Source organism: Rhinopithecus bieti, unplaced genomic scaffold, assembly GCF_001698545.2.
Source record: "Rhinopithecus bieti isolate Rb0 unplaced genomic scaffold, ASM169854v2 scaffold_31787, whole genome shotgun sequence".
Taxonomy (NCBI): domain Eukaryota; kingdom Metazoa; phylum Chordata; class Mammalia; order Primates; family Cercopithecidae; genus Rhinopithecus; species Rhinopithecus bieti.
Window position 1 is genome coordinate 6,660,531 of NW_016814655.1, and position 27,233 is coordinate 6,687,763.

General features: G+C 39.9%; 1 protein-coding gene across 1 annotated transcript in view; it reads right to left on the reverse strand.

Moving 5' to 3' along the window:
- Positions 1-20,321, reverse strand: part of SLF2 (SMC5/6 complex localization factor 2) — a 55,179-nt gene extending 34,858 nt beyond the window's left edge. The window contains 10 exon segments of the mRNA XM_017851769.1: positions 1,327-1,429; positions 2,412-2,490; positions 2,493-2,581; positions 2,979-3,101; positions 6,310-6,380; positions 7,347-8,335; positions 14,249-14,306; positions 15,377-16,110; positions 16,640-16,683; positions 19,422-20,321. Coding sequence (XP_017707258.1) covers positions 1,327-1,429; positions 2,412-2,490; positions 2,493-2,581; positions 2,979-3,101; positions 6,310-6,380; positions 7,347-8,335; positions 14,249-14,306; positions 15,377-16,110; positions 16,640-16,683; positions 19,422-19,561 — 2,430 coding nt within the window. The 5' untranslated portion in view covers positions 19,562-20,321.
- Positions 20,322-27,233: the final 6,912 nt, after the last annotated feature.

A 27,233-nucleotide genomic window follows, 5' to 3' on the forward strand; every position in this document is an offset into this window, starting at 1 on the left:
CGGCCTCCCAAAGTGCTGGGATTACAGGCTTGAGCCACCGCGCCCGGCCGTAAAGGACTCTTTTATACTACGATTCCTTTTCCTGAATGTATATTTTCACACATTTAGGATTTTATTAAAGTGGAATACTCAGTAACCTGAGAATAACTTATTTTTTTTTTTAAACAGATGTGGTCTTGCTATGTTACCCAGGCTGGTCTTGAACTAGCAATCCTCCTGCTTTGGTATCTCAAAGTGCTAGAATTACAGGCATGAGCCACTGCCAAGAATAACTTGTCATTCATAATCATTCTTGCCTTTGGAAGAAGGATAATTCCAATCTAACTGGGTAGTTACTATAGCACTCGTTGATATAGAAGCTATTATACAGGAAAAAGCCCCTTCCATGCTCTCCCATACAAATTTTTTTTTTTTTTGGAGACAGAGTCTCACTCTGTCCCCCAGGCTGGAGTGCAATGGTACGATCTTGGCTCACTGTGAACTTCACCTCCTGGGTTCAAGCAATTCTCCTGCCTCAGCCTCCTGAGTAGCTGGGATTACAGGTGCTCACTACCACACCTGGCTAATTTTTGTATTTTTAGTAGAGACAGGGTTTCACCATGTTGACCAGGCTGATCTCCAACTCCTGACCTCGTGATCCGCCCGCCTCGGCCTCCCAAAGTGCTGGGATTACAGGCCTTAGCCACTGCGCCCAGGTGATACAAATGTCAAGAGTAAGAAACTTCTACATTAATCTGCATGAAGGTCCAAAGTATCTAGAGTAATACCAGGACTCTATACATAGCATCAATGATACCACTGATATTTAAAAAGTTACCAATTGAATTAACTTTGTGGAATTATCATATTTTAAATTTATGATAATTATTTAAGAGGATTTAAGCGTTAAATATGAATGGGGAAAAGAGTCAGTTGGATTTGCATCCAAAAAAACCATATATATGAATGGGGAAATATTAGTATACAATTAAAATTCTGAAAATGTATACAGGTACCACCATAAACATGAAAAAAAAAAAGTTAAAAAGAAATTTAGGTATGTAAGCATTAGACAATCCCTTCTAAAACTAACTATAATAGTGATTTATCACTGTGATGAAGGGTTCAGTACAACTAACACTGACTGTCCTGTACAACTATCTACACTATCACTTCCTTTATAATCTCTTTACATTGACTCTTTTTGCCACAGCCTAAGTCACTGACATCATGGATGTGCTACATTAATTTTTTTCTGCAGTAATGTACAAATAAAATTATATTTAAAAGTTTTTGATTTGGAAATATAGTAGGAGGCAACTATAACCCTCCAAACATTCCTCTTACCCGAAATAGCCACTTTAACACAGGGACAGGACACTGGACATAGTGATAAGCAGATGTAAGGAAACCTTGTGTTGTCAAAAAAATCTGATCTGTTTTTCCCGATCTGAAAAAATAAAGTAAAATCAACATGACTATTAACTTCATGGCAAAATACTTCTACTATCACCACCACCACCACCACCACATCTGACATAATCAGAGAAATGAGCAAGCAAATCGTCTTCAGTCCATGGAGGTGGACTCTACACAAATATGGATGAGTTACTCATAAAACAAATTTAATTGATGCCCTAAAGCTGATCCAATCTGTTGGCTAGGCTCCATATTTAACTGGTAGACAAAGCTATATTTGCTGGTAGTGTTGAGAGACAGCCTATCAAGTCTCAGACTGGGGAAGTACTTTAAAAAATTGGCAGCAAAACTGATGTGATCTCTCTAGAGCTGAGATATCATGCACTGAGAGAAATTAGATCAGTTTGGGCATTGTGGTGGAGATTACTAGCTGCACATCCCAGCATCTATTTTTGCCTCTCTTCTTGGTAACTGAACCCTGATTTGTAGCTGCGAACACTAGCTGCCTGACATAAACATCACTCTCTGGCTTCCCTTGTGGCCAAGTGTGGCCATATTGACTAAGTTCTATTCAACTAACTTGGAGTGTGTGGAAATGCTGTGTGGAATTTCTGGGAATTTGAACTAAAGGCTGGAGCTCTAATAGCACCCGAAGCTAGGTGCTAAGAATGCTGGAGAAGAAAGATTATATGGTAAAACTGGCACTCCAGCCCTGGACTTGCTACTTTTATACTTCTTTCAAATACACTTCTTGTTTAAACCACTATTATTCTGACAGTCACTGTTATTATATACTGATCTTAATCCTAATTAATAAAGGCATGTGATGTGTCAAATAACTATCCTACACTGCTTCGTATAATTAAGGAAGAAAACATAAAGATCACTAGTAATAAGAGGATTAGGAAACTTAATAGGTCATAATAGAAATTAACCTTTTAGAAGATTATATGAGTCAGAAGTGTTTTAGAGTAATTTTTTATACATATAAAAGTAAAATGTCTATTTTCTACTTACTTAAGAATAAGTTTTCTACAGCACTTTGTCCAATAAAACCAGAGTCTCTTAAATCCAAGGTATACTGATTGAAAATTTTCCAGAATTGAGGAAATTAAATATTTCTTCACCTGGATGATGATCAGGAATAGCATCAATTGTAACTGAAAATTTCTTTAGAAATTCCCTGAAACATAAAAACAAGTCAATCAATACCAAATTGTTACACTACATATACTTTTGTATTTAAAAGCTGGGTGCAAATAAAACTATTTTTTAAACCAATGTTAATCCCAAATTAGAAGACAAGCATGAGAAAAGTATGCTTTGCTTCTTCCACTTTTTGTAGCTGTTAGTCAAAAGCCACTAAATGTGTCTACGTGAAAAGAAACAATAACCAGGAGGAAAGATAAAAGATGAAACTTGGTCCTAACATTTGCCTTTCAAACCCATCACAGATAAGATTAGAAACCTATCATAAATTATTCACTAACAGTCATCGATGGCCCATTTATTTTACAAAAACAAAACAAAAAAATGTAAAAACTGTAATAGGGTAAAATACATTATGAAAAATGCTATACCTGTGCTCTTCTAAGAGGCCATCCTCATCATCTGTACTGTCTTCTACTCCAATTCTGATTGGGGATTTAATGCCTCGGCCTTGCCGTATGTCTTCCTGTAGTTGCTTCTGCAGTTCATCTAGCCTGAGAATTGGAAAGAATGTTATAACAGTTTACTCTAAGAATATTAAAAAACAGTCTTTAGTTTATATCTAAAAGCAGCACAAAGAAAACCCTTATTAAGTACCCTGGTATATGACAAATTTTGTTATACTATAGGTCAAATTATGTCTCCCAAATACATCACGATGTACAATTTTCATGAAAACAGATATATTTTAGGGGCTAGGTTTTTACCCAGTTACCAGTGTGGCATTAGAATAGTGTTCCATTGTATAAAAGACTTGAGGATTTCCATAAAGCTAGAACTTCAAGAATGATCTGTCCAAATCACTTACAGAATGGGAAAAAAATCCCTGGTAAGTTAACTATGCTTTCTAGCAGTAGTTGTCACTGTCATCATCATCACAACACCTAACACTTACCAAGCACTTAATATGTGACAGGCACTGTACTAAGGGCTTTATATATTAATTCTTTTAACCCTCACAACAACCCCATGTAGTAGTTTATACACCTTTTATAGACAAGAAAACTGAAATTAGAAAAGCAAAGTAACTTGCAAGAGCTTGTAATGCAAGGATGTGGGATTCATAGCCAGAGAGTCTAGCTCCCGAGTCCTTGCTTATACTGCCTCTCCAAGATTAAGTTATTTTAAACAAGGTTCTTACCCCAGCCACAAACAGTGGATAAGTACAGCTGAAGAGTAAATAACTAGTAAATGTACTGTTCTATCATTACAGAAAAGGGTCAATCATTCGATTAAACTAGTACCCCTATCTTTCATTTGTGAAGTGCTCGATTTTAAAGAAGGAACTTCAGATTCCATATCACAGATCACAAGAATTCGTGAAATATTTAAAGAATATTACAATACAGACAAGTTCTCTAATTAAATTCAGAAAGGAGGAAGCTTTTGAACTACTAATCATCTGAAAAATTCCTAAAGTTAGTTACTTGGTTATCAAGTTTGAGATATGTAGCACATACCAACTTCTATGTAATCAAGTCAGCTAAGCTGTTAGTGAAGTTCTCCAGGGTATGTTCAAGGACACTCCTTGAATTAACAAGGAATATATTTTTCCCCTCTTACTAGCAAAACCTATCCATAATGAGTCATGTAAATTTCATTAAGATCATTACGATCCTCAACTTTTTGATCTCTCTCTCTCTCATGTGTGTGTGTGTGGCAGGCAGGCGGGGGGAGCGGTGTTCATCATCATTCTAAACTTTTTCCTCAAAAGAGTAACTTGATAGAAATATTGCAGAAAATTGACCTGTGTGAACCCCCCCACCCACCAAACAACCCAATTAAAAACAGGCAAAGAATCTGAAAAGACATTTCTCTACTTGTGTAACAAATGGCCAATAAGCACATGAAAATATATTAACATCATTAGTCATTAGGGAAGGCAAACCAAACAATAAGGAGGTACCACTTTACTATTAGGATGGCTATTATCAAAACAAACAAACAAAAAACATAGAAAAAATAATGTGTTGGCAAAGATGTGGAGAAACTGGAACCCTTCTTCACTGTTGGCGCAGATGTGCAATGGTGCAGCCATTGTGGAAAACAGTGTGGTGGTACCTCAAAAAATTAAATGGAATTATCATATAATCCAGTAAGTCCACTTATGTGTATATATGCCCAACAAAATTTAAAGGAGAGACCTGAAGAGAAATTTGTATACCCATGTTCATAGCAGCATTATTCACAGTAGCCAAAAAGTGGAAGCAATCCAAAGGTCCACTGACAGATGACTAAAGAAAATGTGTTATAGACATAATACAAAGGAATTATCAGCTTTAAAAAAAATGGAAATTCTGACACATGCTATAATAGGAATGAACTCTGAAGACACTGCCCTAAATGAAATAAGACAGTCATAAAAGGACAAATATAATACCACTTACATGAGGTACCTAAAACAGTCAATTTCATAGAGACAAAATAGAAGGGTAGTTGCTGAGGGTGGGAGGAAGGGGAGAATGGGGAGTTATTGTTTAATGGGTATGGAGTTCAGTTTGGAACGATGAAAAAGTTCTGAAGCTAGATGGTGGTAATGGTTGCACAACATATAAATGTATTTAATGCCACTGAACTATACATGTAAAAACAGTTAAAACGGTAAATTTTATATGTATTTTCCATTTAAAAAAACACAAAAAATTCTACCCACGCTTTCGATCTAGAATTTCAGCTATCAGATGCTCATTGTAATGAACAGAAAGGAATTTATATTATTAGTTAGTCCAGTATACTATAAAAACCTGGATCTTTTGATCTAGTCTATGAAGAAGAGAGCCCGTCTTATTCCTTTTTTTTCTTTTTTTTGAGACGGGGTCTTATTCTGTCACCCAGACTGGAGTGCAGTGACTCAATCACAGCTCACTGCAGCCTTGACCTCCTTGGGCTCAGATGATCCTCCCACCTCAGCCTGTTGAGTAGCTAGGACCAGAGGCATGTGGCACCATGACTGGCTAATTTTTGTATTTTTTGTAGAGATGGGGTTTCACCATGTTGCCCAGGCTGGTCTCAAACTCCTGGGCTCAAGAGATCGCTTGCCTTGGCCTCCTAAAGTATTGGATTACAGGCATGAGCCACCATACCAGGCCTCTTTTTTTCATTTGAGACTGGGTCTCACTCTGCCACCCAGGCTGGAGTGAAGTGGCGCCATCACGGCTCACCACAGCCTTGAACTCCTGGGCTCAAGTAATCTTGTCTGGGTCTCCCAAAGTGCTGTGATTACAGGCATGAGCCACTGCGTCCAGCCAACACATCTTATTCTAACACAGTTGACAACAGAGTCCGAATTGCATGCTAATTTCTCACGATTTTTTTAAAAAGGTAAATTAAGGCCGGGCGCGGTGGCTCAAGCCTGTAATCCCCGCACTTTGGGAGGCCGAGACGGGCGGATCACAAGGTCAGGAGATCGAGACCATCCTGGCTAACACGGTGAAACCCCATCTCTACTAAAAAAATACAAAAAACTAGCCGGGCGTGGTGGCCGGCGCCTGTAGTCCCAGCTACTCGGGAGGCTGAGGCAGGAGAATGGCGTGAACCCGGGAGGCGGATCTTGCAGTGAGCTGAGATCCGGCCACTGCACTCCAGCCTGGGCACAGAGCAAAGACACCGTCAAAAAAAAAAAAAAAAAAGGTAAATTAAAAGTAAGCCACACAAACAACCAGAATGTTAAATTTAGCAAAATTAATCTTTATGCTAACGAACCTTTGTGTGTCTTCCATTTCCTTCACTAGACGCTCTAAGGTATTTGTGTAAGTTCCAGGATGAACATGTTCCTAAAACAAGAAAATTTAGAAATACTTTACAACATGTCTTAGTAGAAGAACTGGAAAGTTTTAAGTAATTAAGGGTATGGAAGACTATTTTCTATTTCAATAATCTGGGCCAGGATAAAACCTTTCTTAAAGGATAATTTTCACCATCATGCTTTAAATTCAGTATTTTGCACTGCAGACAAATTGATTTTACTACCTATTAGGAAAGGCAGTACTTATAAAACCCTACTAACTTTGAAATGTGACTGCAAACACTCAAGGACTCTGTGGCTACCCTGTCTTTACTTTTAAATTCTATTTTAGTAGAATCAAACTACTAATTTTTAGGTGTTACCATGGAATATTAACACCTTCCCCACCAAATTTTACAGACATCTTAAAATTTAATTCAGCTTATTCCCAAGATAGAATGAAGCACTTTATAAATAAAATTGCACACCACAATCAACAACATTTCTACACTCTACCTTCATTTACAGATGTGGTCTCCAAAGCAGGGGGTGTGCAAGGTGATCCATTGGGGTGCAGGAAGAAAATAATAGAACTTCTATTTATATGGAACTTCTATAGAGACTCCAGTAGAACTTAGTCTATAGTAACTTCTACGTAATTTCTATAGGAAAATACTTATTTTTCTCTTCTTCCTTTTAAATTCTGTTTTTGCATATGCTTTAGAAAGTACACAGCATCATAGTGGTACATATAATCTAAAGGTATACATATATGTTGGGGTACATGCTCAAAAATTGTTTTTACTAATAAAAGTGTGTGTGATCAAAAGAGTTTGGAGACCACTGACTTAACAGTAATAAAACTAAAGATATGGAAACTCATTTACCAAACAAGAATTATTCCATTTTCAGTCCAATTATAACACTAAATTTTAAAGTAAGTTCCAATAATCCACCCCTTTCACTAATCATCTTTCCCTCTTCAAGTAAAGATAAATGTCACAGAACTACTTACTGTGTAGTCTGATGACTGAGATCTAAGCCCCTTAGAAAGAGCAGGAGGCTTTCCTGTAGTTGCAGGAGTCTGATTGAAGTTCAAAGCCATTATTTCTTCCAGTGACTTTAATGTTTCCTCTTCCTCATCACTGTCTAGGTTGTAACCTAAACTTTCTTCATCACTATCAAAATCACCCCTTAGTTTTCGTTTCAGTGCACTGCTACCTGCATTGGAATTTCCTGAACTCTCTCTTTCTGAAGGGACTTTATCTGAAGGTGCTGCAGGGCTTGGGACACATGACACAACTTCCAAAGCAGCAGGGGGAGACTTTGTAGGAGTGCCATATTCTGAGCGCAAAGGTCCCCCAGAAATTTTCCCTGAAGATACATTAGAATCAGCCTTATTAGTCTTTGCTTTGTGTTCCTTGTGTTTGGTGGATTCTGTAGAATGCCCAGAACATTCTTTAGATGAGGAACGCTCTTTATCTCTTTTAGAAACTGGAAGAGTACAATTTTTAGCATTTAATGGTACTAGAGAGGAACCAGCACTTGGAACATGGGAAAGTAAAGGTAGTTTTGTCTCCTTCTCCTTTGTCATGGAGCTACTGGTTTTATTTTTCTGAGGGTTGCTAGCTTTTTTAATTGCAGACTTTTCCTGAGGTAAAGGTAAGTGGGGTTTCTGCATCTTAGTCTCCTTGGCACCTGCCACTCGGATTTGGTCACTATTCCTGGTAGAATGGTGGCTAGAATTTGAAGGTGCTAAGCCTGCAGAAGAGCGATCAGTTTCATCATTCGGTTCCTTGGATATATCTTCTAAGCGTAACACATCACCAGGTGTCTTCAGTGCAATATGTTTTATAAATTTTTCTTTCTGATGTGGTCCATCAGGACGCTTCTCAAGGAAGGACTCTTTTGCTTTTGGTATCATAGATTCTCTTGTGCTTCTCAGATCTGAGTCCACAGAGTTCCTTTTTCTTTTTTCAGGGAATTTATTCTGCTTAGAGCCTGCTAAAATTTAATTTTTCTTAGATTAGTGAAAATATACTTTCCAACTTTAATAAAGTTTATTCAGTGAGTGTCTAGAACACCCTAATGAAATGTTTAAAATTCTAAGTATTAAGGCTGAGATTAGTCACCATGTATGGAATGCAGAAAAAGAGTTAATGTTATTTATCAACTGGATAAATACTAGTGTCCAAGAAATTTAAAGCTAATGACAAATGCTCATTTTTAATTCCAAAGCTATGAAAAGTTTACCACCTTAACAGAATTAAAGATGCCACTCCCTAAAACAAACGACTATATATTGGTACCAAGTTAAGGATTCCATAGGCACTTTTGGAAATTCTTTTAGACCTAGGACTACCTGGTTGCAGAAATGTAACACTTCTACATTTAAATGTATAGTACTTTAAAACACATATAGGATAAGCAGTTGAAGGCAGATAAATGTTAATCTCTCATTAAAAAAAAAAAAAATCACAGTGTGTCCCAACGCAGTATGACTGGTGTACTTACAAAAGGGAAAATTTGGAGACAAAGACAGACACGCACAGAGGGAATACAAAGTGAAAATACACAAGGAAAAGATGCTGTGTGACTGGAGTGATGTAGCTGTAAGTCAAGAAATGCCAAAGATTGCAGGCAAACGCCAGAAGCTAGAAGAGGTAAGGAAGTATTCTTCCCTAGAGTTGCCAGAGACATCATGGCCCTATTGATATCCTGATTTTAAACTTCTAGCTTCTAGAACTGTGAAACAATACTTTGCTGTTTTAAGCCACCCTGGTTTTGGCACTTTGTTATGGCAGCCCTAGGAAACTAATATAAGGTATGTTTATTATAGCCCCATCCTGAAGTACTTTAATAACCACATACATTTGAATGAACCAGTTTTTAAAAATTCATATTGTGGGCTGAGTGCGGTGGGCCAAACCTGTAATCCCAGCATTTTGGGAGGCCGAGGTGGGCAGATCACTTGAGGTCAGGAGTTTGAGACCAGCCTGGCCAACACGGCGAAACCCTGTCTCTACTGAAAATACAAAAATTAGCTCAGCATGGTGGTGAGTGCCTGTACTCCCAGCTACTTGGGAGGCCAACACAGGAGAATCGCTTGAACCTGGGAGGTGGAGGTTGCACTGAGCTGAGATGGCACCACTGCACGCCAGCCTGAGCAACAGAGCAAGACTCCATTAAAAAAAAAAAAAAATTCACTTTAACCTGATGCAGTGGTGTGTGCCTATATAGTCCCAGCTACTCAGGAGGCTGAGGTAGTAAGATAACTTGAACCCAGGAGTTCAAGACCACCCTAAGTACCAAAGCAAGACTTCACCTCAAAAAAACAAAACAACAACAAAAAATCCAAAACATTCACTATTTATACAATCAGTTATCCCCAAACCAGATTTCCCTAAATCAGATTTTCTGCACATGGACAGATGTCTCTACTCCCCAAGAGTTTGCTTGAAAAATCCAAAATGGCTAGGCATAGTGGCTCATGCCTGTAATACCAGAACTTTGGGAGGCCAAGGTGGGAGTTCGTGAGCTCAGGCGAAACCCTGCCTCTACAAAAAGTACAACCCCATCAATCCCTTCTCTACTCAAAAAATTTCTTATCTTTTGGCCATGTCCGGTGGCTCATGCTTATAATCCCAGCACTTTGGGAGGCTGAGGCAGGAGGATCACTTGAGCTCAGGAGGTTGAGACCAGCTTAGGCAACACAGTGAAACACTGTCTCTACAAAAACTACAAAAATTAGCCAGGTGCAGTGGCATGTGCCTGTAGTCCCACCTACTTGGGAGGCTGAGGTGGGAGGACTGCTTGAGCCCCATAAGGTTACAGTGTGCTACAATTGTGCCACTGCACTCCAGCCTGGGCACCAGAGTGAGACCTGTGTCAAAATAAGTAAAATAAAATAAAGTCCCCCAAAACCAAACTTGAGAGTTAGGCAATTATGATTTGGATAACTTGACCAATATATAATCTGAAAAATTCAATTTATAAAAATTAACTAATTAATTAACAAATGCCCTTATCTCTGTTCTTTTACAGATATCTCCCATTACTCGAGGAAATCATTCCATCCCATTCAGTTTTCTGGGGTTAAATGTCTTATAAAAAAGGACAGGGGTCACAGGATGAGAAATTAAATGACTAAACAAAAGAGAAGATTTGGGGTACTGATTACCGTAAGTATGAGATTACAAAAAATGAGCTACAGAGCTGCCAGTTTGAGTTTTGTTCCATTTTTCTAGAGAAGTCAGATAATTTAAATATAGCTAGAAATGAGGAGAAATTCCTGCTTTGCTCAGAAATTATCCAGGGTTGATCCAGGAGGAGACAAACACTGCTTGTAGAAGATGTTTAGGATAAGTCAGCTTATTGCAAGGTTTCATCATCTAGAATTAGAGGAAAGTGAATTGGTACTGCAGGTAGGATCCCCTTTAGTAAGCTCTTCAGGTCAGGTGATTAATTGCAAAATGTTCATAATTATTTTTGTATCCTTTGTTCAGCCTGTAGAGAATATTTGTTTCACAACTTTTCAAATATTTCAAATATACTAATACATAAAATATTCATATAAGAGAGAGATTGAGTTGGTAAAAAGAAAGGAGGCTGGGCATGGTGGCTCACCCCCATAATCCCAGCACTTTGGGAGGCTGAGGCAGGAGGATTGCTTGAGCCCAGGAGTTCAATGCTGCGAGTGAGTTATAATCGCACTACTGCACTCCAGCCTAGGAAACAGTGAGACTCCATCTTAAGCAAAAGGAGAAATCCAATGGCCATTAATAGGTGATTGGTTATTTTTATTTTTTTATTTTTTTGAGATGGAGTCTCGCTTTGTCACCCAGGCTGGAGTGCAGTGGCCGGATCTCAGCTCACTGCAAGCTCCGCCTGGCCGGTTTACGCCGTTCTCCTGCCTCAGCCTCCCGAGTAGCTGGGACTACAGGCGCCTGCCACCTCGCCCGGCTAGTTTTTTTGTATTTTTTAGTAGAGACGGGGTTTCACCATGTTAGCCAGGATGGTCTCGATCTCCTGACCTCGTGATCCGCCGGTCTCGGCCTCCCAAAGTGCTGGGATTACAGGCGTGAGCCACCGCGCTCGGCCAGGTGATTGGTTATTAATCAGTTATGAAATGTACGAGCAACGGATTAAATTTCACGTCAGAATTCAGCCAAAAGACAGGGCTCTAGAAGACCAAAGGGCCAAATGCCTATGCTAACATTACTTCCGAAATCCCTGAACTTGTATGTGATTAATGATTGCGTGATTACGTACATCACCATGACAATTGATAAGTGTATTAACAAGATGAACAAGACATACCATTTGGATTTTTTTTTTTTTTGAGACGGAGTCTGGCTCTGTCGCCCAGGCTGGAGTGCGGTGGCCGGATCTCAGCTCACTGCAAGCTCCGCCTCCCAGGTTCACGCTATTCTCCTGCCTCCGCCTCCCAAGTAGCTGGGACTACAGGCGCCCGCCTCGTCGCCCAGCTAGTTTTTTTTTTGTATTCTTTAGTAGAGACGGGGTTTCACCATATTAGCCAGGATGGTCTCGATCTCCTGACCTTGTGATCCGCCCGTCTCGGCCTCCCAAAGTGCTGGGATTACAGGCTTGAGCCACCGCGCCCGGCCTTTGAGCCACCGCGCCCGGCCTGGATTTTTATTTTTATTTTTTATTTTTTGAGACCGAGTCTTGCTCTGTCACCCAGGCTGGAGTGCAGTGGCACCATCTCAGCTCACTGCAACCTCCGCCGCCTTCCAGGTTCAAGCAATTTTCCTGCCTTGGCCTCCTGAGTAGCTGGGATTATAGGAATGGGCACCGTGCCCAGCTAATTTTTGTATTTTTAGTAGAGAGGAGGTTTCACCATGTTGGCCAGGCTGGTCTTGAACTCCTGACCTCAGGTGATCCACCTGCATCGGCCTCCCAAAGTGCTGGGATTACAGGCATGAACCACCGTGCCTGGCCTGGATTTTTAATAACTTTGCCATCAGAGACAATAAGCATTCTTCATGCTTTCTAGAGTGAAATATCCCCTTGTCCTTTATATGCTGAAATTCTGTTGATGATAGTCAACTGAAGTATAAATGTATATTTATTAAGAGTATAATGCTATAATTATTAGTGATTATGAAATACATGCAGAAATATTAGTAATAAAAACGTAAGTGAAGGCAACCATCATAAGTCAGCCTCTGAAAATATGTAGAAAGCATCTTTTCCAAGCAGTACTAAAAAACTTTGCTAGGTGGGATTATATAAATGAAACTACTTTAGCCACCATGAATGAAATTTGCAAATCCAGGAAATCAAAAGTTTTTAAAATCTTAAGTCAGAGAAAAAAGAAAAGGAATAATGTGGTAGCCACACCACCAGCAGCAGCCCCTTATATAAAATAATATTTTGTTCTTCCATTAACTTTGGTGCAAAGTAATCATGTATTTAGTATTAAAAATGTGCAATACAGTGAGTGAAGAAGCAATCTCCTGGCTGAGAAATTCCTGTTCTTGTACAATAATGTCAAAATTCATTAAAATTTGGTCATAAAATCAGCAACATTATAAAAATTAAATAAACAAAAAACACATAAAACTTCAGATTTATTCCTGTATCCTAGAAGTTCCTTCTATGATGGTAAAATATGGTTTTAGCCTTGGCTGAAGATTGATTTTACTAGTTGAGGGTGCTTGGTCAAAACGCAATGTACCTCTAAAATATAAATAAAATGAAGGAGTAGATGAAACCTGAAGGAGTTAGAATTGTCTTTCTGTACTTCTGCTTTTCCATCTCTAAAAGTAAACCACCATAATAAAGTTGTAAAGTTCAAATGAATTAAAAGCACATAAAATGGCATAGCACACAGTAGGTACTCAATGAAAGTCAGCTATTATTATGTCCAATGTATCTTACTGAATGTGGGAATCTGCCTGTTTTTCAAAATGTATAATCATATCAGGAAAAAAATCTGATACACTAGACTATTAACTGTTGTTAGTTATGGAGACCTTTCATTTCTTGTTGCAAACTTCTGCAGTGTTTGTGCTTGAATCTTCTATTTTCTAGTTTTAAAAAATGATAAAATGTACTGAATTAACAGTAGGCTTATTATTATTATTTTTTCAATCATTAGATGCTAAAAGTACAAACTAATGTCATGTAGATATCTTTGAAATTTAACATTAAAAAGGGATCCTTGTATTTGAAATATTAGAGAACACTGCTTTTTATCACGGTAACAGTTTCAACCTTATACAAAGCATCTTCAACATAATACCAAGACCTCAGTCTACAATTCCAAGATTATAAGATTATGTTTCCTTGATGTAGCCAAGGATTCAGAAGGAGACAACACTGAATACCAGTATGAGATACATACTGTTAGGAACTCCTGAAGAAGGCAGAGAAGATTCAAGACAGATTACAAATTATACATACTAGGTCAGGCATGGTGGCTCATACCTGTAATCCTAGCTAGCACTTTGGGAGGCCGAGGCAGGAGAATCACTTGAGCCCAGGAGTTTGAGACCATCCTGGGCAACATGGCGAAACCTCGTCTCTACAAAAATACAAGAAATTAACCAGGCATAGTGGCCTACATCTGTAGTCCCAGCTACTCAGCAAGCTGAGGTAGGAGAATCATTTGAACCCAGGAGGTCAAGGCTTGCAGTGAGTCGTGATGATGCCACTGCATCCCATTCTGGGTGACAAAGAATAAGACCCTGTCTCAAAAACAAACCCAAATCTTAAGTACTGGATTCAGGGACTATTCTTTTTTATTATGATTTTACCAAACTCTTAAGTAATATGAGATACTGAATTCATCCCCAAGAAGGGAACTGCATATTTAAACAAATTTGTTTTAAAAAGCAGTGCCATTAAAATGGAAATTTATTTAGAAATTCATAAATTTAATTTTGATTCTACCTGAAGTAGGTTCCCATGAATCAGAAGAAGATCTTTTTCTTGAGAGATGTTCATTTTCCTATGAGCACAATGAGATAAAATTAATTAAGTGTTGGGAACAGCAAAGAATGTGAAGGCATTCTTCCTAACATTTAAACACAGATTTCTAGATTGAATAAGGCAAGCACCCATATTTGGAGGCAAAGCCTAATGTCTATAATAAAATAAAGATCTTAAGGTTTTATCATAAAATTAAGGGCATTTGTATCATAAAATGGAAAATATCATAAAATGAAGTCAGTTTTCATAATGCTGATTTATGTCAATAATTCAAGAATAATATTATATTAGAACAGTGTATTTTTGAGATAAGGTCTCGCTCTGTCACCCAGGCTGGAGTCACCCAGGCTGGAGTGCAAGCTCACTGCAACCTTAATCTCCTGGGCTCAAGCAAGCCTCCCACCTTAGCCTCCTAAGTAGCTAGGACAACAGGCACATGCCACCATGACTGGTTATTTGTTTATTTATTTTCAGTAGAGCCAAGGTCTCGCTATGTTGCTCCGGCTGGTCTCAAACTCCTGAGCTCAAGCAATCCTTCCACCTAGGCCTCCTAAAGCGCAGGAAGCAGAAGGATCACTTGAGGGTAGCCGTTCAAGGCCAGCCTGGGCAGTACAGGGAGACCCTGTCTCTACAGAAAAATACAAAAATTAGTCAAATATGGTGGCATGTACCCATAGTCTCAGCTACTTGGGAAGCTGAGGTGAGAGCATCATTTGAGCCCAGGAGTTTGAGACTGCAATGAGACATGATCATGCCACAGCACTCCAGCATGAGTGACAGAGCAAGACCGTTTACAAATAAACAAATAAGACTATACTTGCCTTAAAAAAAAGAATGCTTACTTTTCTGACTAAAAAAGATCTTTGTTCCTGGTCTGAAAAAACTATAGATAAGAAACACTGCTTTACTGAGTTCGATGAAGGGCAACTGGAGGAAACCTAATGAAACCAGCTTCTACACAAACTGTGCATAAATATTTCCTTCAGGAAAGACATCAACGTGATGCAACAACTCTTAAATAGTCTTAAATTTAGTATTCTAAATATGATATAGCAGTAGCAATGGTAATTCAATAATTCTTACACATACCACATTTGACAGATTGTTCTTTCCAGGTACCACATCATTCTGTTTACTTTGTTCCTGCCTTGGTTTATATTTTCTTTCTATACTAGAAGATTTTAAGGAAAGATTGCTTGCTTCTGAGAAAGAATTTTCGGAGTTGATTCTCTGCTCCATTTGCTCCTTTCTCAACCTCTTTAGTTCTCGTTCTCTGCAGTAAGAAGCTAGTGACAACTGGAATTTAGCTCCCAGCGGGCTTTCTCCTGGGTGGTGCCTGGACAGGCTGCTCCTGCTGCTAAGACTTCTGGAGCTGTTCTTGAAGATGTCAGCTTCTGCTACTGTGGTCTGCTTTTTGGAGTCTGCATTGGTTTTGCCTCGATCTCTATCATTCTTCTCACTATTTTCATGAATGAATAGTGACTTCCTTCTTTCTGGGGATCGATGTTTTTTCTTTAGTGACTTCATCTCCTTTGGCAAGCGATATGAAGAAGGAACATAGATATTTGTTCCTTTGGCTAAATATTTGGAGGCTAGTGACACACAAGGCCGACGTGACTCATGTATACCATGATCTTCATGATGCTCTTTAACACCTTTCATGAAAGCTTCTATAATAGGGCTCTTTTCTGGTGGCACCCTTTTGGGTTTAGATTTTTTTGGTGAGGATAGTTTCCTTTCAAACTGCTCTGTCCCAGTGATAGACAATCTACTTCCTCCATATTTGATGTTTGATTTTTGTGGTGAATCCAACATGTGTCTCTCTAAATAGCCAATTAAAACACATACAAATTGCATGTTACTAAAAGTAAAATATTTAACATTTCTCTAAATTATTAATGTTTAAAATATAAACTATGCTAATGTTACCACAAAAATTTTCAAACCAACAACTTGGATAATGATACACACCTTATTGGGGGGTATAGGAGAAATTAAGACATGATTTATTTGTTAAAAGCCTTAGTTTCATAAAGCTCTCTTTTGGTACATCATATAACCTCCCTATGGCTCTATAAATTACTGTATTAGATAATTAAAATAGTATGTATTATGAACATTAAATTGTTGACTAGAATAAATTTTAAACGTAAGAAAACATAGCAGCAAAAAGACTCTCCTCATGATATTTAGAACTTCAGTTTATCCTTGTTAAAAAAAATACTGCATCTTCATTTTATTTCCAATTTTGAACACCACGTTTACTAAAACAGTTTAGGTTTTACAGTTGAATCTGTCTCTCTCCTCACCCCCAAATTAGCCCACAAAAAAATGCTTCAACAGTGTACATACCTTGTTCTGAAGCTGGTTTGAAGAAATCTATAATTGACTGCTTCCTGAAAATAAAAGCATAATATGGCATCATATAAGCAAATATTAAAACCTCCATAATTCAGATTAAATGGAGAAAGTTAGATTTATAAAATAAAGGCTGGATTTCAGTTTGGTTTAACTAATAAAGTTCTGACAATGGTAACAATGCTTTGCTAAACTGTTCATTTAAAAAACAGAAAATATAACGTATCACTTCCTATAGGAGTTCATTTATAAAAATACAACTGAGGTTTATGTTATTTATAGTACTTAAATAGGTAAGACTGGTGTGTAGACCCAAGGAATCAGTACAGAATGCTTCTTAAGACTGACATGCTCACAGCTACATGGTAAAATGCAACATCTTGGGTATAAGCACATGAACCTACTTGTTCGCTGCAGACATTGATACAAAATAACTACTTAGTATCTAAGCACAGGGGTGTTTTAAAATTCAGAATAAAAAGCTAAAAAAAAAAAAAAACCCTCAATAGCTGTATGCCAAATGAATAATGGGGATTATAAAAATGGAGTAAAACCTGAACAGACTCTCATAACAAGAGTAGAACAGAGGATGGTAGAACGGCAATATGGGTGATTTGGCTGATCTAGGGAATCAGTTGAAGAGGAGTTTGCTGGACAAAGGAAGAAAAGTAACAAACTTATGTCACCCTCTTTATACATTAAGATGCTAATCCAAGTAACAGCAGAAATTAGAATGAATTGTCACGACTAAATAGTTTCAAATTCTTAATTTTTTATCAAAGAATCCTTAAGATAGTTACAAAAATAACACATTGCTTGGGAAAACACAAGGAGAAAAGGAAGAAAGTTAACAAGAATAACAAAACCAAATTAATTTTTAAGGATTTCTGTACCCTAAAGACTGGATTTTTCACTATCTGGTTTAACTAATCAAGTTCTGACATTGGCAATAATGCTAAAGTGAAATAGGAATCCACTATCAGAATTCGCATTCTGATTTGTTCACTGTATTTAGAGGTGTCAGCTGCAAAAAGTGGGATGTTATGATATGCTGAGCAAAAAATTAACTTTCTGGTAAATTTTGCTAAAATGTATCATTTTACTGAAAGAGAATAAGCTATAGACTATTGATTTTCCTAAACATTCATCCACTATGAGGTTGGAATGCTCAGTGAAAACTCCAACAATTCAAGCTTCTTGAAGGTTATGCTTATTGTACACTTTACTGGTCACATTAGAAGAGTAATGCACATCTTTACTGGTTTACCAAGTCCATCATACTTGTTTGAGATGTTGGTATAAAAGCTAAGTGCTTATGAGATGAATATGAGTGACAGGCTATGGAAGAATATATACATTTGCTTACATAAATTATACTAGGCAAACTAATCCCACCAGAGTAAATGCTGGAGGTTCTGCAAAGAGAAGGATGACGCCTTGTTATTGATTGAGGAGAGATGGGAAGGGACCCAGAAGCAGCGAATTTGTTGCAAACAACATCATTCTAAATGCATTTTACTAAATGTAACACTGTATCTCTTCCTTGAAATATTGGACCTCGGACTCCTCTTTGATTAATACGCCAGAAAGAGAAAAAATGGTTTTGGGTAAAACATACGAGAAACCTGTAAAATAACCATGAATGTAACTTTCAAGAGGTAAGTTCTCTAAGTTCATATGCACACAAATGTCCACTGCTTATTTAATAACTGATTAAAAAAAAAAACACACAATTATAACAGTTTCACAAACCCTTATCTGAACCTTCTGAGGCCAAATGTGTTTTAGAATTCTGAATTTATCAGATTTTAGGAAGGGGATAACTTGGATGTATTATGGAAAGTCCCCAGTGGGGTCTGGTGCTGCAACCTGTAATCAAACCCACTGATATTTCTCCAGCAAAACATGACTATTCACACTTAATGGGATAAAGACCACAAACAGCCTTACATTAGTTCTGGTCACGTCTGGCTGCCAAGCAAGATGTGGTGCCAAACTTACTGAAAACGTTTGGTTTTCATAGCTTTCTGGCTTTCAGAGTTAAGATAAGGGATTGTGGGCCTGTACCACAGTATTAGAACATGAATATTATTAAAAGTTATTACAATTTAACTTAAAATAAAAGACAGTACCAAGTTCGTAGGGAATTTAAACATGTTTTATTGTCAGAGGATGTCATTAGATGAAACTCCCCATTTCATTACATAGCTCCCACAAAATCTTTACAAAAAAATTGGCCTCTTGGAGAGGCGTGAAGTTACTGAAAGAGAAAACACGTCACATTCCAAATCTGTAAGTTCTTTTAAGTATGAATTAGCGTGCACGCTGGACTACAAAGTAATTCGTGGAAGGGATTCCCTCATCACAGGTTACATAATTTCATCCACAACATAGAAAAGGTTTGTATTACTAAACCACCAGCATCAGTAGAACTGGCAAGGTACAGAAAACGACCTAAATATGCATTAAGCAGTTAGGGTCCTGGGTCAAGCTCTTGCAAAGGAAAAAAATCACGTTCTTTCTACCTAAGGCGGGTTCTCCGTAGCTGTCCAGGCTGGTGGTCACTAGACCAAGAACAGCTGCCCAGCTACAGAGAAGCAAACTCCAACTCCCAGAAGCCCCTGCGCGGAGGCGGGGCGGGGGTTTGCCAGGCCCCGAAACGCCAACGCCTGAGCTCGCGGAGGATGGCGGGAACTGGAAGAGCGGCGGTCTGCAGTCTTCCCCTCATACCCTTTCCCCCGCGACCCGGCCCCTTCTCAAGCCCTCTGCACGGTACCTGTCCCCAGGGCTTTCTGTTCTCTTTCCCGCTGCAGCATGGGCGGTACTACCGGGTCTCAGATGGCAGCGCGGGGGCGACGACCCCGGGGCTGGGGATGAGGGGAAACCTGGCCTAGCGGGCATGCAGCGCCTTGTCATGTCGGCGACGCTGGCGACGGCGGCATGAGCCGTGGCTGGAGAAGTTGGGTGCGTGGTTGCCGTCTTGCTGCTCGGACTTGGGGAGGCTGTCGGAGCAGAGGTGGGCGGCACCCCCTTCTCTCTTCATGGCGGTTCTCTCTTCGGAAGTGACTCCGGTGTAAGCGGGAAGGAACCTGAGGACCAGTAAGGGGCGGATCTTACTTCAGGAGTCACGTCTTGATTGGTTGGCATGGTAGTCATTTCGGTGGTGCCGCAATAGGAAGCCGCAGCCTCTCTGGAGAAGGCGGGGCTTGGGGACGGGGGAGGAAGAAAACTCCCCCTCCCACCCCGTCACATGCACCGAGGGCGCGCGCCTCTGGTCCAGGCCGCCTCGGCCTTGGCGGGCGCGCGGGGGCGGAAAGGCGCGGGCAGCCGCTGGCCCTGCGACAGCTGACGACACCCGCCTGGTTGAAGGCGAGGGGTGAGGGTTTGCTGAAGCAAACTCTAGCCCGGCAGCTGCCTTCGGTGAGGATGGCCAAGGTTTGGGCTTCATGTGTCACACAATTGTGTCTCAGAAATCCCCAGCTGTTCATTACATTGTCTCTTTAACATTTTAGGCCAAAGTGCCGTAATACTGTCACAATTTCCTGGGGGATCTGCACATCGCGATCAGAAGACTTGTTCATTCTATGAGGGTTCTTGTTGAGTGTCAGCGGTAGATTTTTTTTTTCTCTTTAAGAAGGAGAAAAAACCCTCAAAAAACTCCGTTGGAATAAAGACAGTTTTTTTTGTTTTGTTTTGTTTTTTTTGTTTGTTTGTTTGTTTGTTTTGAGACGGAGTCTCGCTCTGTCTCCTGGGCTGGAGTGCAGTGGCCGGATCTCAGCTCACTGCAAGCTCCGCCTCCCGGGTTTAGGCCATTCTCCTGCCTCAGCCTCCCGAGTAGCTGGGACTACAGGCGCCCGCCACCTCGCCCGGCTAGTTTTTTGTATTTTAGTAGAGACGGGGTTTCACCGTGTTAGCCAGGATGGTCTCGATCTCCTGACCTCGTGATCCTCCCGTCTCGGCCTCCCAAAGTGCTGGGATTACAGGCTTGAGCCACCGCGCCTGGCCATAAAGACAGTTTTTAATCCACAAAAGCATTTTGTTTCTCACGAGTTACCATGAAGTCTCTGCAGCTGGCTTCCTTAGAGATTTTTCAAAGGAACACAAGGTCAGCTTTCAATTTTCCATGTTAAGCGTGGGCAGCATAGATGAGTGAAAGCTGCCCTTAATCTCCAACCCTACTTTGTAAAGGGCTTGTGCTCTGGAGGCTGTTAGCCATGGTTTTCCTTATAAACCGAGAGACTGGTCAGAGTATCTCTGAACCTCAGCCTCCACATCTGTAAAATGGGCATTTTACTCCCTTTTCTGGGTAATTGTAAACCATAATAGAATAAAGCAATGTACACTGCACAGTTCAGATTCTCTTATGTAACAGGTACTGAGCAAATTATAGTTCCCTTTTCTTCTCCAGATAGATTCTTACAGTGAATTTTACTTCTTACAAAATCTTCCAGAGACAGGTCAAATACTGTTGCAATAACTGTTAACCAAAATATCAATTTCAAGATGTCCAAGCTTTAATTGACAGAGTTATTTAATCAGTTGGATGGAAAAAAATCTTAAATGATATAAAAGAATTTGGACAGGTCTTTCAAATTTATTGTATAGAAATTGAACTGTTGGCCTGGTACAGTCACTCACGTCTGTAATCCCAGCAGTTTGGGAGGCTAAGGCAGGTGCATAGCTTGAGCCCAGGAGTTGGAGACTAGCCTGGGCAACATATCAAGACTCTGTCTCAAAAATACATAAATTAATTAAAATTTAGAAAAAATGAAATTGAACTGTTTTGGTCACTAAGCATGTCTGACTGACTCCAGGTTCACCTCCTTTTCCCTTCCCCTTTAGTCCCCAGGAGGAGGAATTAATAAGGAATAAAGTGGTCAAAAAGCTGGCAAAGTAGAGGGTCAAAGGTAAACAGTGAACATACAGGTCTCACGTTCACCCCAAAAGCACATATGTACAGCTGTATACTAGGTAGTGGTGGTGAAAGAAGGGAAGTGCCAAAATAGAGGGTACTTTTGTGCTCCTAATAGCTGAGAAGAGGTTTTTTACGTAAAAAACATAATAGATGCTCAAAATGTGTTGAATGACTTATACATTTCCTTTTACATGTATTATTTCCTATCTCTTGATTTAGTACTTTCTGTTGGATGTTTTTACACTAGGAAATTTCTGTACTATAACAGAGCACATCTACAAAACATTTAATCCGATTCATTTCATTGCATGCCTAATCGATAAAGAGTAATGCATAAAAACACATTCTGCATGATCATTTAGTTGCTTTTCTTGGATTATAGTACTTGAATCATCCGGCCTCCAAAGTATCACTTTAAAGCCTGTACTCAAACTACCAAACAATAGTTTTCTCATTTTCTTAATCTGAGTAACAGATTATGGAGTTAAGTGAGGCAAGAAATCCCTCGATCGATAAATGGAAATGGAGTCATAATGAAAACACAATTTAAAAAATATCTTCTTAACAGGAAGTAGTTATCTAAATCCTCAGTAAGCATCAAGACTCTGTTTAAGCTGTGTATGAAAGTGGTACAGATTTGGGTTGCAGGGTGAAATATGTTCAACATACTAATAACCCCAGGGAACTTCTAGGGCATAGGGCTTTTCTCCACCTCCCACCCCAAATAGTATTGGACAGTTTATTTTTTGTTTATAGCCTTTCTCCTAGTTTAAATGTGTACGTATATACCATGCACACGTGCGTGTGCACACACACTTATTGTAAGGGTTTTTTATACTTTAATTTGTAGTGGGCTAAAAAGAGATGACCAGGAGACTGTACACTAGGTAAAAGATTTTGAGTTCAGATGCGTGCTTAGGAGGAGCTAATAGGGGAGAGAAAACTAGGGTGGCACGGGGGCTAGTCGGGGAAAGGACGTTGAACAATGTAACCAAACCCAATTAGAGACTTAAAACAAAACTTCAGCTGGGATTTGGAAAAAAAAGAGAGAGAAAGAAATTAAGGCTGGATGACCATACAAGGCTAATTTGGGAAGATTTCTGGGCATGGGGATGGGATGAGGACGCAAAGAGTGCAGAAATGGAGTGGCTTCTATGCACAAAGCTTCTGTGGGGGTACAGCTCAGCTCAGGTTAGCGTCCTGCCTTGTTAAAGACAACAGGAGGAGGGGGTTCTGGCCTTGATGAAAAGGAATGGGACAGCAGCAGAAACAATGTTACATGAACAACAGATCAAATTTGCTGGGAAAGTCAAGCCCAACGTGGGAGTTCCTAAGAGGAGTGACAGTATAACTCATGCCAGAGATCTTAAGCAGTCACACAGAGAGAAAACATCTTGGGCAGATTGGTTCACACAGTACCTTAGCAGACAGGGACTGAGAACAAAAGGTCAGTAAGTGACGGAGAATGTTAGCAAAAAGCAAAGAACTCTAAAAGTAATTTCTGATTGTACCCAGTAATAAATTTTTGCTCTGAAATTGCCACACATTTAATTAACTCCAAGGCTCTTGTTGGAAGGTGTTCTAGGGCAGGCCAAGAAACAAAGACTGATTTGCTGTAGAACTGCTGTGGGGAGGTGAAGGTGAGAGGGTGGCCTGGGAAGGGGGATAAGGAACAGACTCAGAAAAACAGGAAATAATTAACTTGAAAGCCTGACAGAGAAAGACAGACCACGTGATGATCTCAAGAAGGGATGGCGAGCTCACAGCATCTCAAGATCCACACAAATCACTTTTCAAAAGGATGCCAAACTCAAAACTGCCCAAATGCTTGGAAAAAGGACCTCCCAGGTTTAAGCAGCTGCTGGGGAAAAACCAAATGTAAAATAATATCATGTCATGTAACCTAACATTCTGGGAGTAATTAGTAGAGTTGTGCAAAAGCAGACCTAATGTGAAGGAACGTCCATTTCTTGTTCTATCATGATGGAATGGTGCGAGATAGTTTCCCACACTTCAGATACATGAGACATGTATTTGTGATTTCCAACATATCTAAATATTTCCTATACTATTTATTCATATTTTCCTTAAATTGCTTTTAAATTTAAGTACATTTATTTTAGGAGAAAACTTTAAATCATTCCCATAAGTGGAAAATTAGTATCAATTTCCTAAAATGGAAGATAACTGTAAAACTAATATTAGTAAAATATATAACTAGCTTAAAAAATATAAATATATCCAAGTTTCTTCTGGAGTTACCTCGTTTACCAGTGGTGGTGATAGGCATCGATAGGTGTAGATATTACTCATACATCTGAAATATAAGAAACACTTTGGGAAATATTGGTTTTAGGGATTCTATCCCATACTTAGGTGTTTTTCACACCCGGTTAGCAACTCCTTAGAGGATTTTGAAATTGATGTAATGGGTTATAGACCATGTTTTTGAAAAAGGAAAAGACAATGGAATAGAGAATGTCTGTTCACTGCATACAACATATGGGCATGTGTTGTTTTGAGACATTTTTACTTCTTCACCTGTATATATATATATTATATGGTAGTGATGTAAAAGGTATTCCTGTGGCCCCTGCTGTGGGCCATGGTCAAAATATTTAAAAGTCACTGCTATAATCTGTGTTCATTTTTCATACTTCTGTGTATTGGTAGCACTGAACAGCCAAGGCTGGAGTGCAGTGGTGCAATCATGGCTCATTGTAGTCTCAACCTCCTGGGCTCTAGTGATTCTCCCACCTTAGCCTCTCGAGTAGCTGGGACTAGAGGCACATGCTGCCATGTCCAGCTAATTTTAAAAATTTTGTAGAGACGGGGTCTTGCTATGTTGCCCAGGCTGATCTTGAATTCCTGGGCTCAAGTCATCCTCCATCCTCACCTTCCCAAAGTGCTGGGATTACAGGCATGAGCTGCTGCACCCAGCCAAGAGTTGTTTAAAGACATGGAGCAACATTTAAAAACCAGGAGATTTCACACAAAATTCTAGATTTCTGGCTTCAAGTGGTACAAAGAGTGGTCTGGCACTTATGCTTACAGGGGCTAGGTAGGTAACTAAAGTAAGTGAATCAGGTCGATTTTCCTAACTTTTATAAAGCCTTGGGATTAAAGAAATATTTCTTAACAGCAATGACAATGGCCAACGCTTACTGAACCTTATGGGCCAGGGACTGTTCTAAGCGTTTCATGAGTACTGACTCATTTAATCTTCACCAAATTCCTACAAATTAGAAAATGGTGATCTTTGTCTAGTGTCTGCACAGGCATGATAATAAAAGGCACCTACTACTGAGCCTCAGTGAGGAGTGGGGCGGTACTGTAGAACCAGAGAGCACATTCCCCACTAAATGGAGGCAGCCTCTCCAGGCTACAGCTTCCATATGGGAATGCAAGCCCAGAGTTGCCTCCTCTCCTCTCAGTGTCAACCCCTGGGGAGTGGTGGGTGAGACATGACAGACCTGCAGTCAAAGCATGCAGCCCCTAGTGTCTTGACATATACCCTAACATTTGTTTATTTCTATAGTACTATGAGATCATGTTCTCTTAAAGCAAATGTCTCTTGGGGCCAAAGAGGAGAAAATAGTGAATGCTTTTGGTTCCCAGTGCAGTGTTACAGAGAGTAGGCAAGAATGTCACTCAGGGCTTCATACTTAAATTGCTATACTTTACCTATGAATAATACCTATGGGAATTTAAAAGGACCAGTGGCCGATATCTATCAAAAATATCAAATGAACATGTCCTTTGACCCAGCAATTCCCCTTCTAATATATTTTAGATGCGTACTTCTGTGTTCACACAGATGGATGTGTAATATTGCAGCAATATCAGTAGCAAAAGACTGAAAGGGAACTGAATAGTCCAGTAACAGGGGACTAGTTGAATAAATGCTCACCTACACAGTAGAATATTAGGCTGCTTTTAGGAAGTCTGAGTTAGATACGCAGGATGTTTTGTGGTTAAACGTGCAAGGCCTGGGGCTCTACTGCCTGGGTTCAAATTCCAGCCCTGCCACTCAGTGGCAGTTCTATGACCTTGAGCAAGTTACCCAACCTCTCTGTGCTACTGTGCTCATATGTAATAGGAAATGATGATACAGGTAGTATCTGCCTCATAAGGTTTTGTGAATTTTAAGTGAGTTAATACACAGCTAATTGATCACAGCCAGTTACAGATTTCTTTGTTCCTTCTCCACTCCCACTACTTTACTTGAGTAACCTTAAATTTTTTTTTTTGAGACGGAGTCTTGCCCTGTCGCCCATACTGGAGTGTAGTGGTGCCATCTCAGCTCACTGCAGCCTCCGCCTCCCAGGTTCAAGCAATTCTCCCTCCCGCCTCAGCCTCCCGAGTAGCTGGGATTACAGGCACGTGCCAGCACACCCGGCTAATTTTTAAATTTTTAGTAGAGATGGGGTTTCGCTGTGTTGGCCTGGCAGGTCTCAAACTCCTGACCTCAAGTGATCCACCTACCTCAGCCTCTCAAAGTGCTGGGATTACAGGAGTGAGCCACTGCGCCTGGCCTAGAAAAAAAATTTTTTTTAATGAGTTAATACACAAGTAGAACAGTGCCTGCGGCATGTAATAAATATAAGGTTAAGTGATGGTTACTTGTAATATAAGCTAGTGTGGAATAATCTCTAAGATATATTAAGTGAAAAAATTAAGTTGCAGGCTGGGCGTGGTGGCTCACATCTATAATCCAGCACTATGGGAGGCTGAAGCAGGTGGATCACTTGAGGCCAGGAGTTCGAGACCAGCCTGGCCAACATGGTGAAACCCTGTCTCTACTAAAAGTACAAAAATTAGCCAGGCGTAGTGGCATGCCTCTGTAATCCCAGCTGCTCCAGAGGCTGAGGCATGAGAATCGCTTGAACCCAGGAGGCGGGGGTTGCAGCGAGCCAAGATCGTGCCACTGCACTCTAGCCTGGGTGAGAGTGAGACTCCATCTCAAAACAAAAAACAAAACAAAAAAATTAAGCTGCAGAACAGTGTATGTTACTATTATACATATGTTATTGTTCATATAATTAAAAGCGGTTATTTGCATGTGTATGCTAAGACTATCTCTGGAAGGATGCTGTGCTTCTTAAGTGATTTTCTTTTCTTTTTCTTTTTTTTTTTTTTTTGAGACAGGGTCACACTTTGTTGCCCAGGCTGGTGTGCAGTGATGTGGTCACTGCAGCCTCCCAGGCTCAGGTGATCCTCCCACCTTAGCTTCCTCAGTAGCTGGAACTACATGCATGCGCCACTATGCCCAGCAAATTTTTGGTATTTTTTGTAGAGACAAGATTTCACCATGTTGCTCAGGCTGGTTTCAAACTCCTGGGCTCAAGCCATTGGCCCACCTTGGCCTCCTGAAGTGCTGGGATTATAGGCGTGAGGCACTGTGCCTGACCCTAAGTGATTTCTTTTTTCTTTTCTTTTCTTTGTTGTTGTTGTTGTTGTTGTTGTTTTTGAGATGGGGTCTCTCTCAGTTGCCCAGGCTGGAGTGCAGTGGCACGATCTTGGCTCACCGCAACCTCTACCTCTTGGGTTCAAGCAATTCTCGTGTCTCAGCATCCCGAATAGCTGGGACTATGGGTGTGCGCCACCACACCTGGCTTATTTTTGTATTTTTTGTAGCGACAGGGTTTCATCATGTTGGCCAGGCTGGTCTCG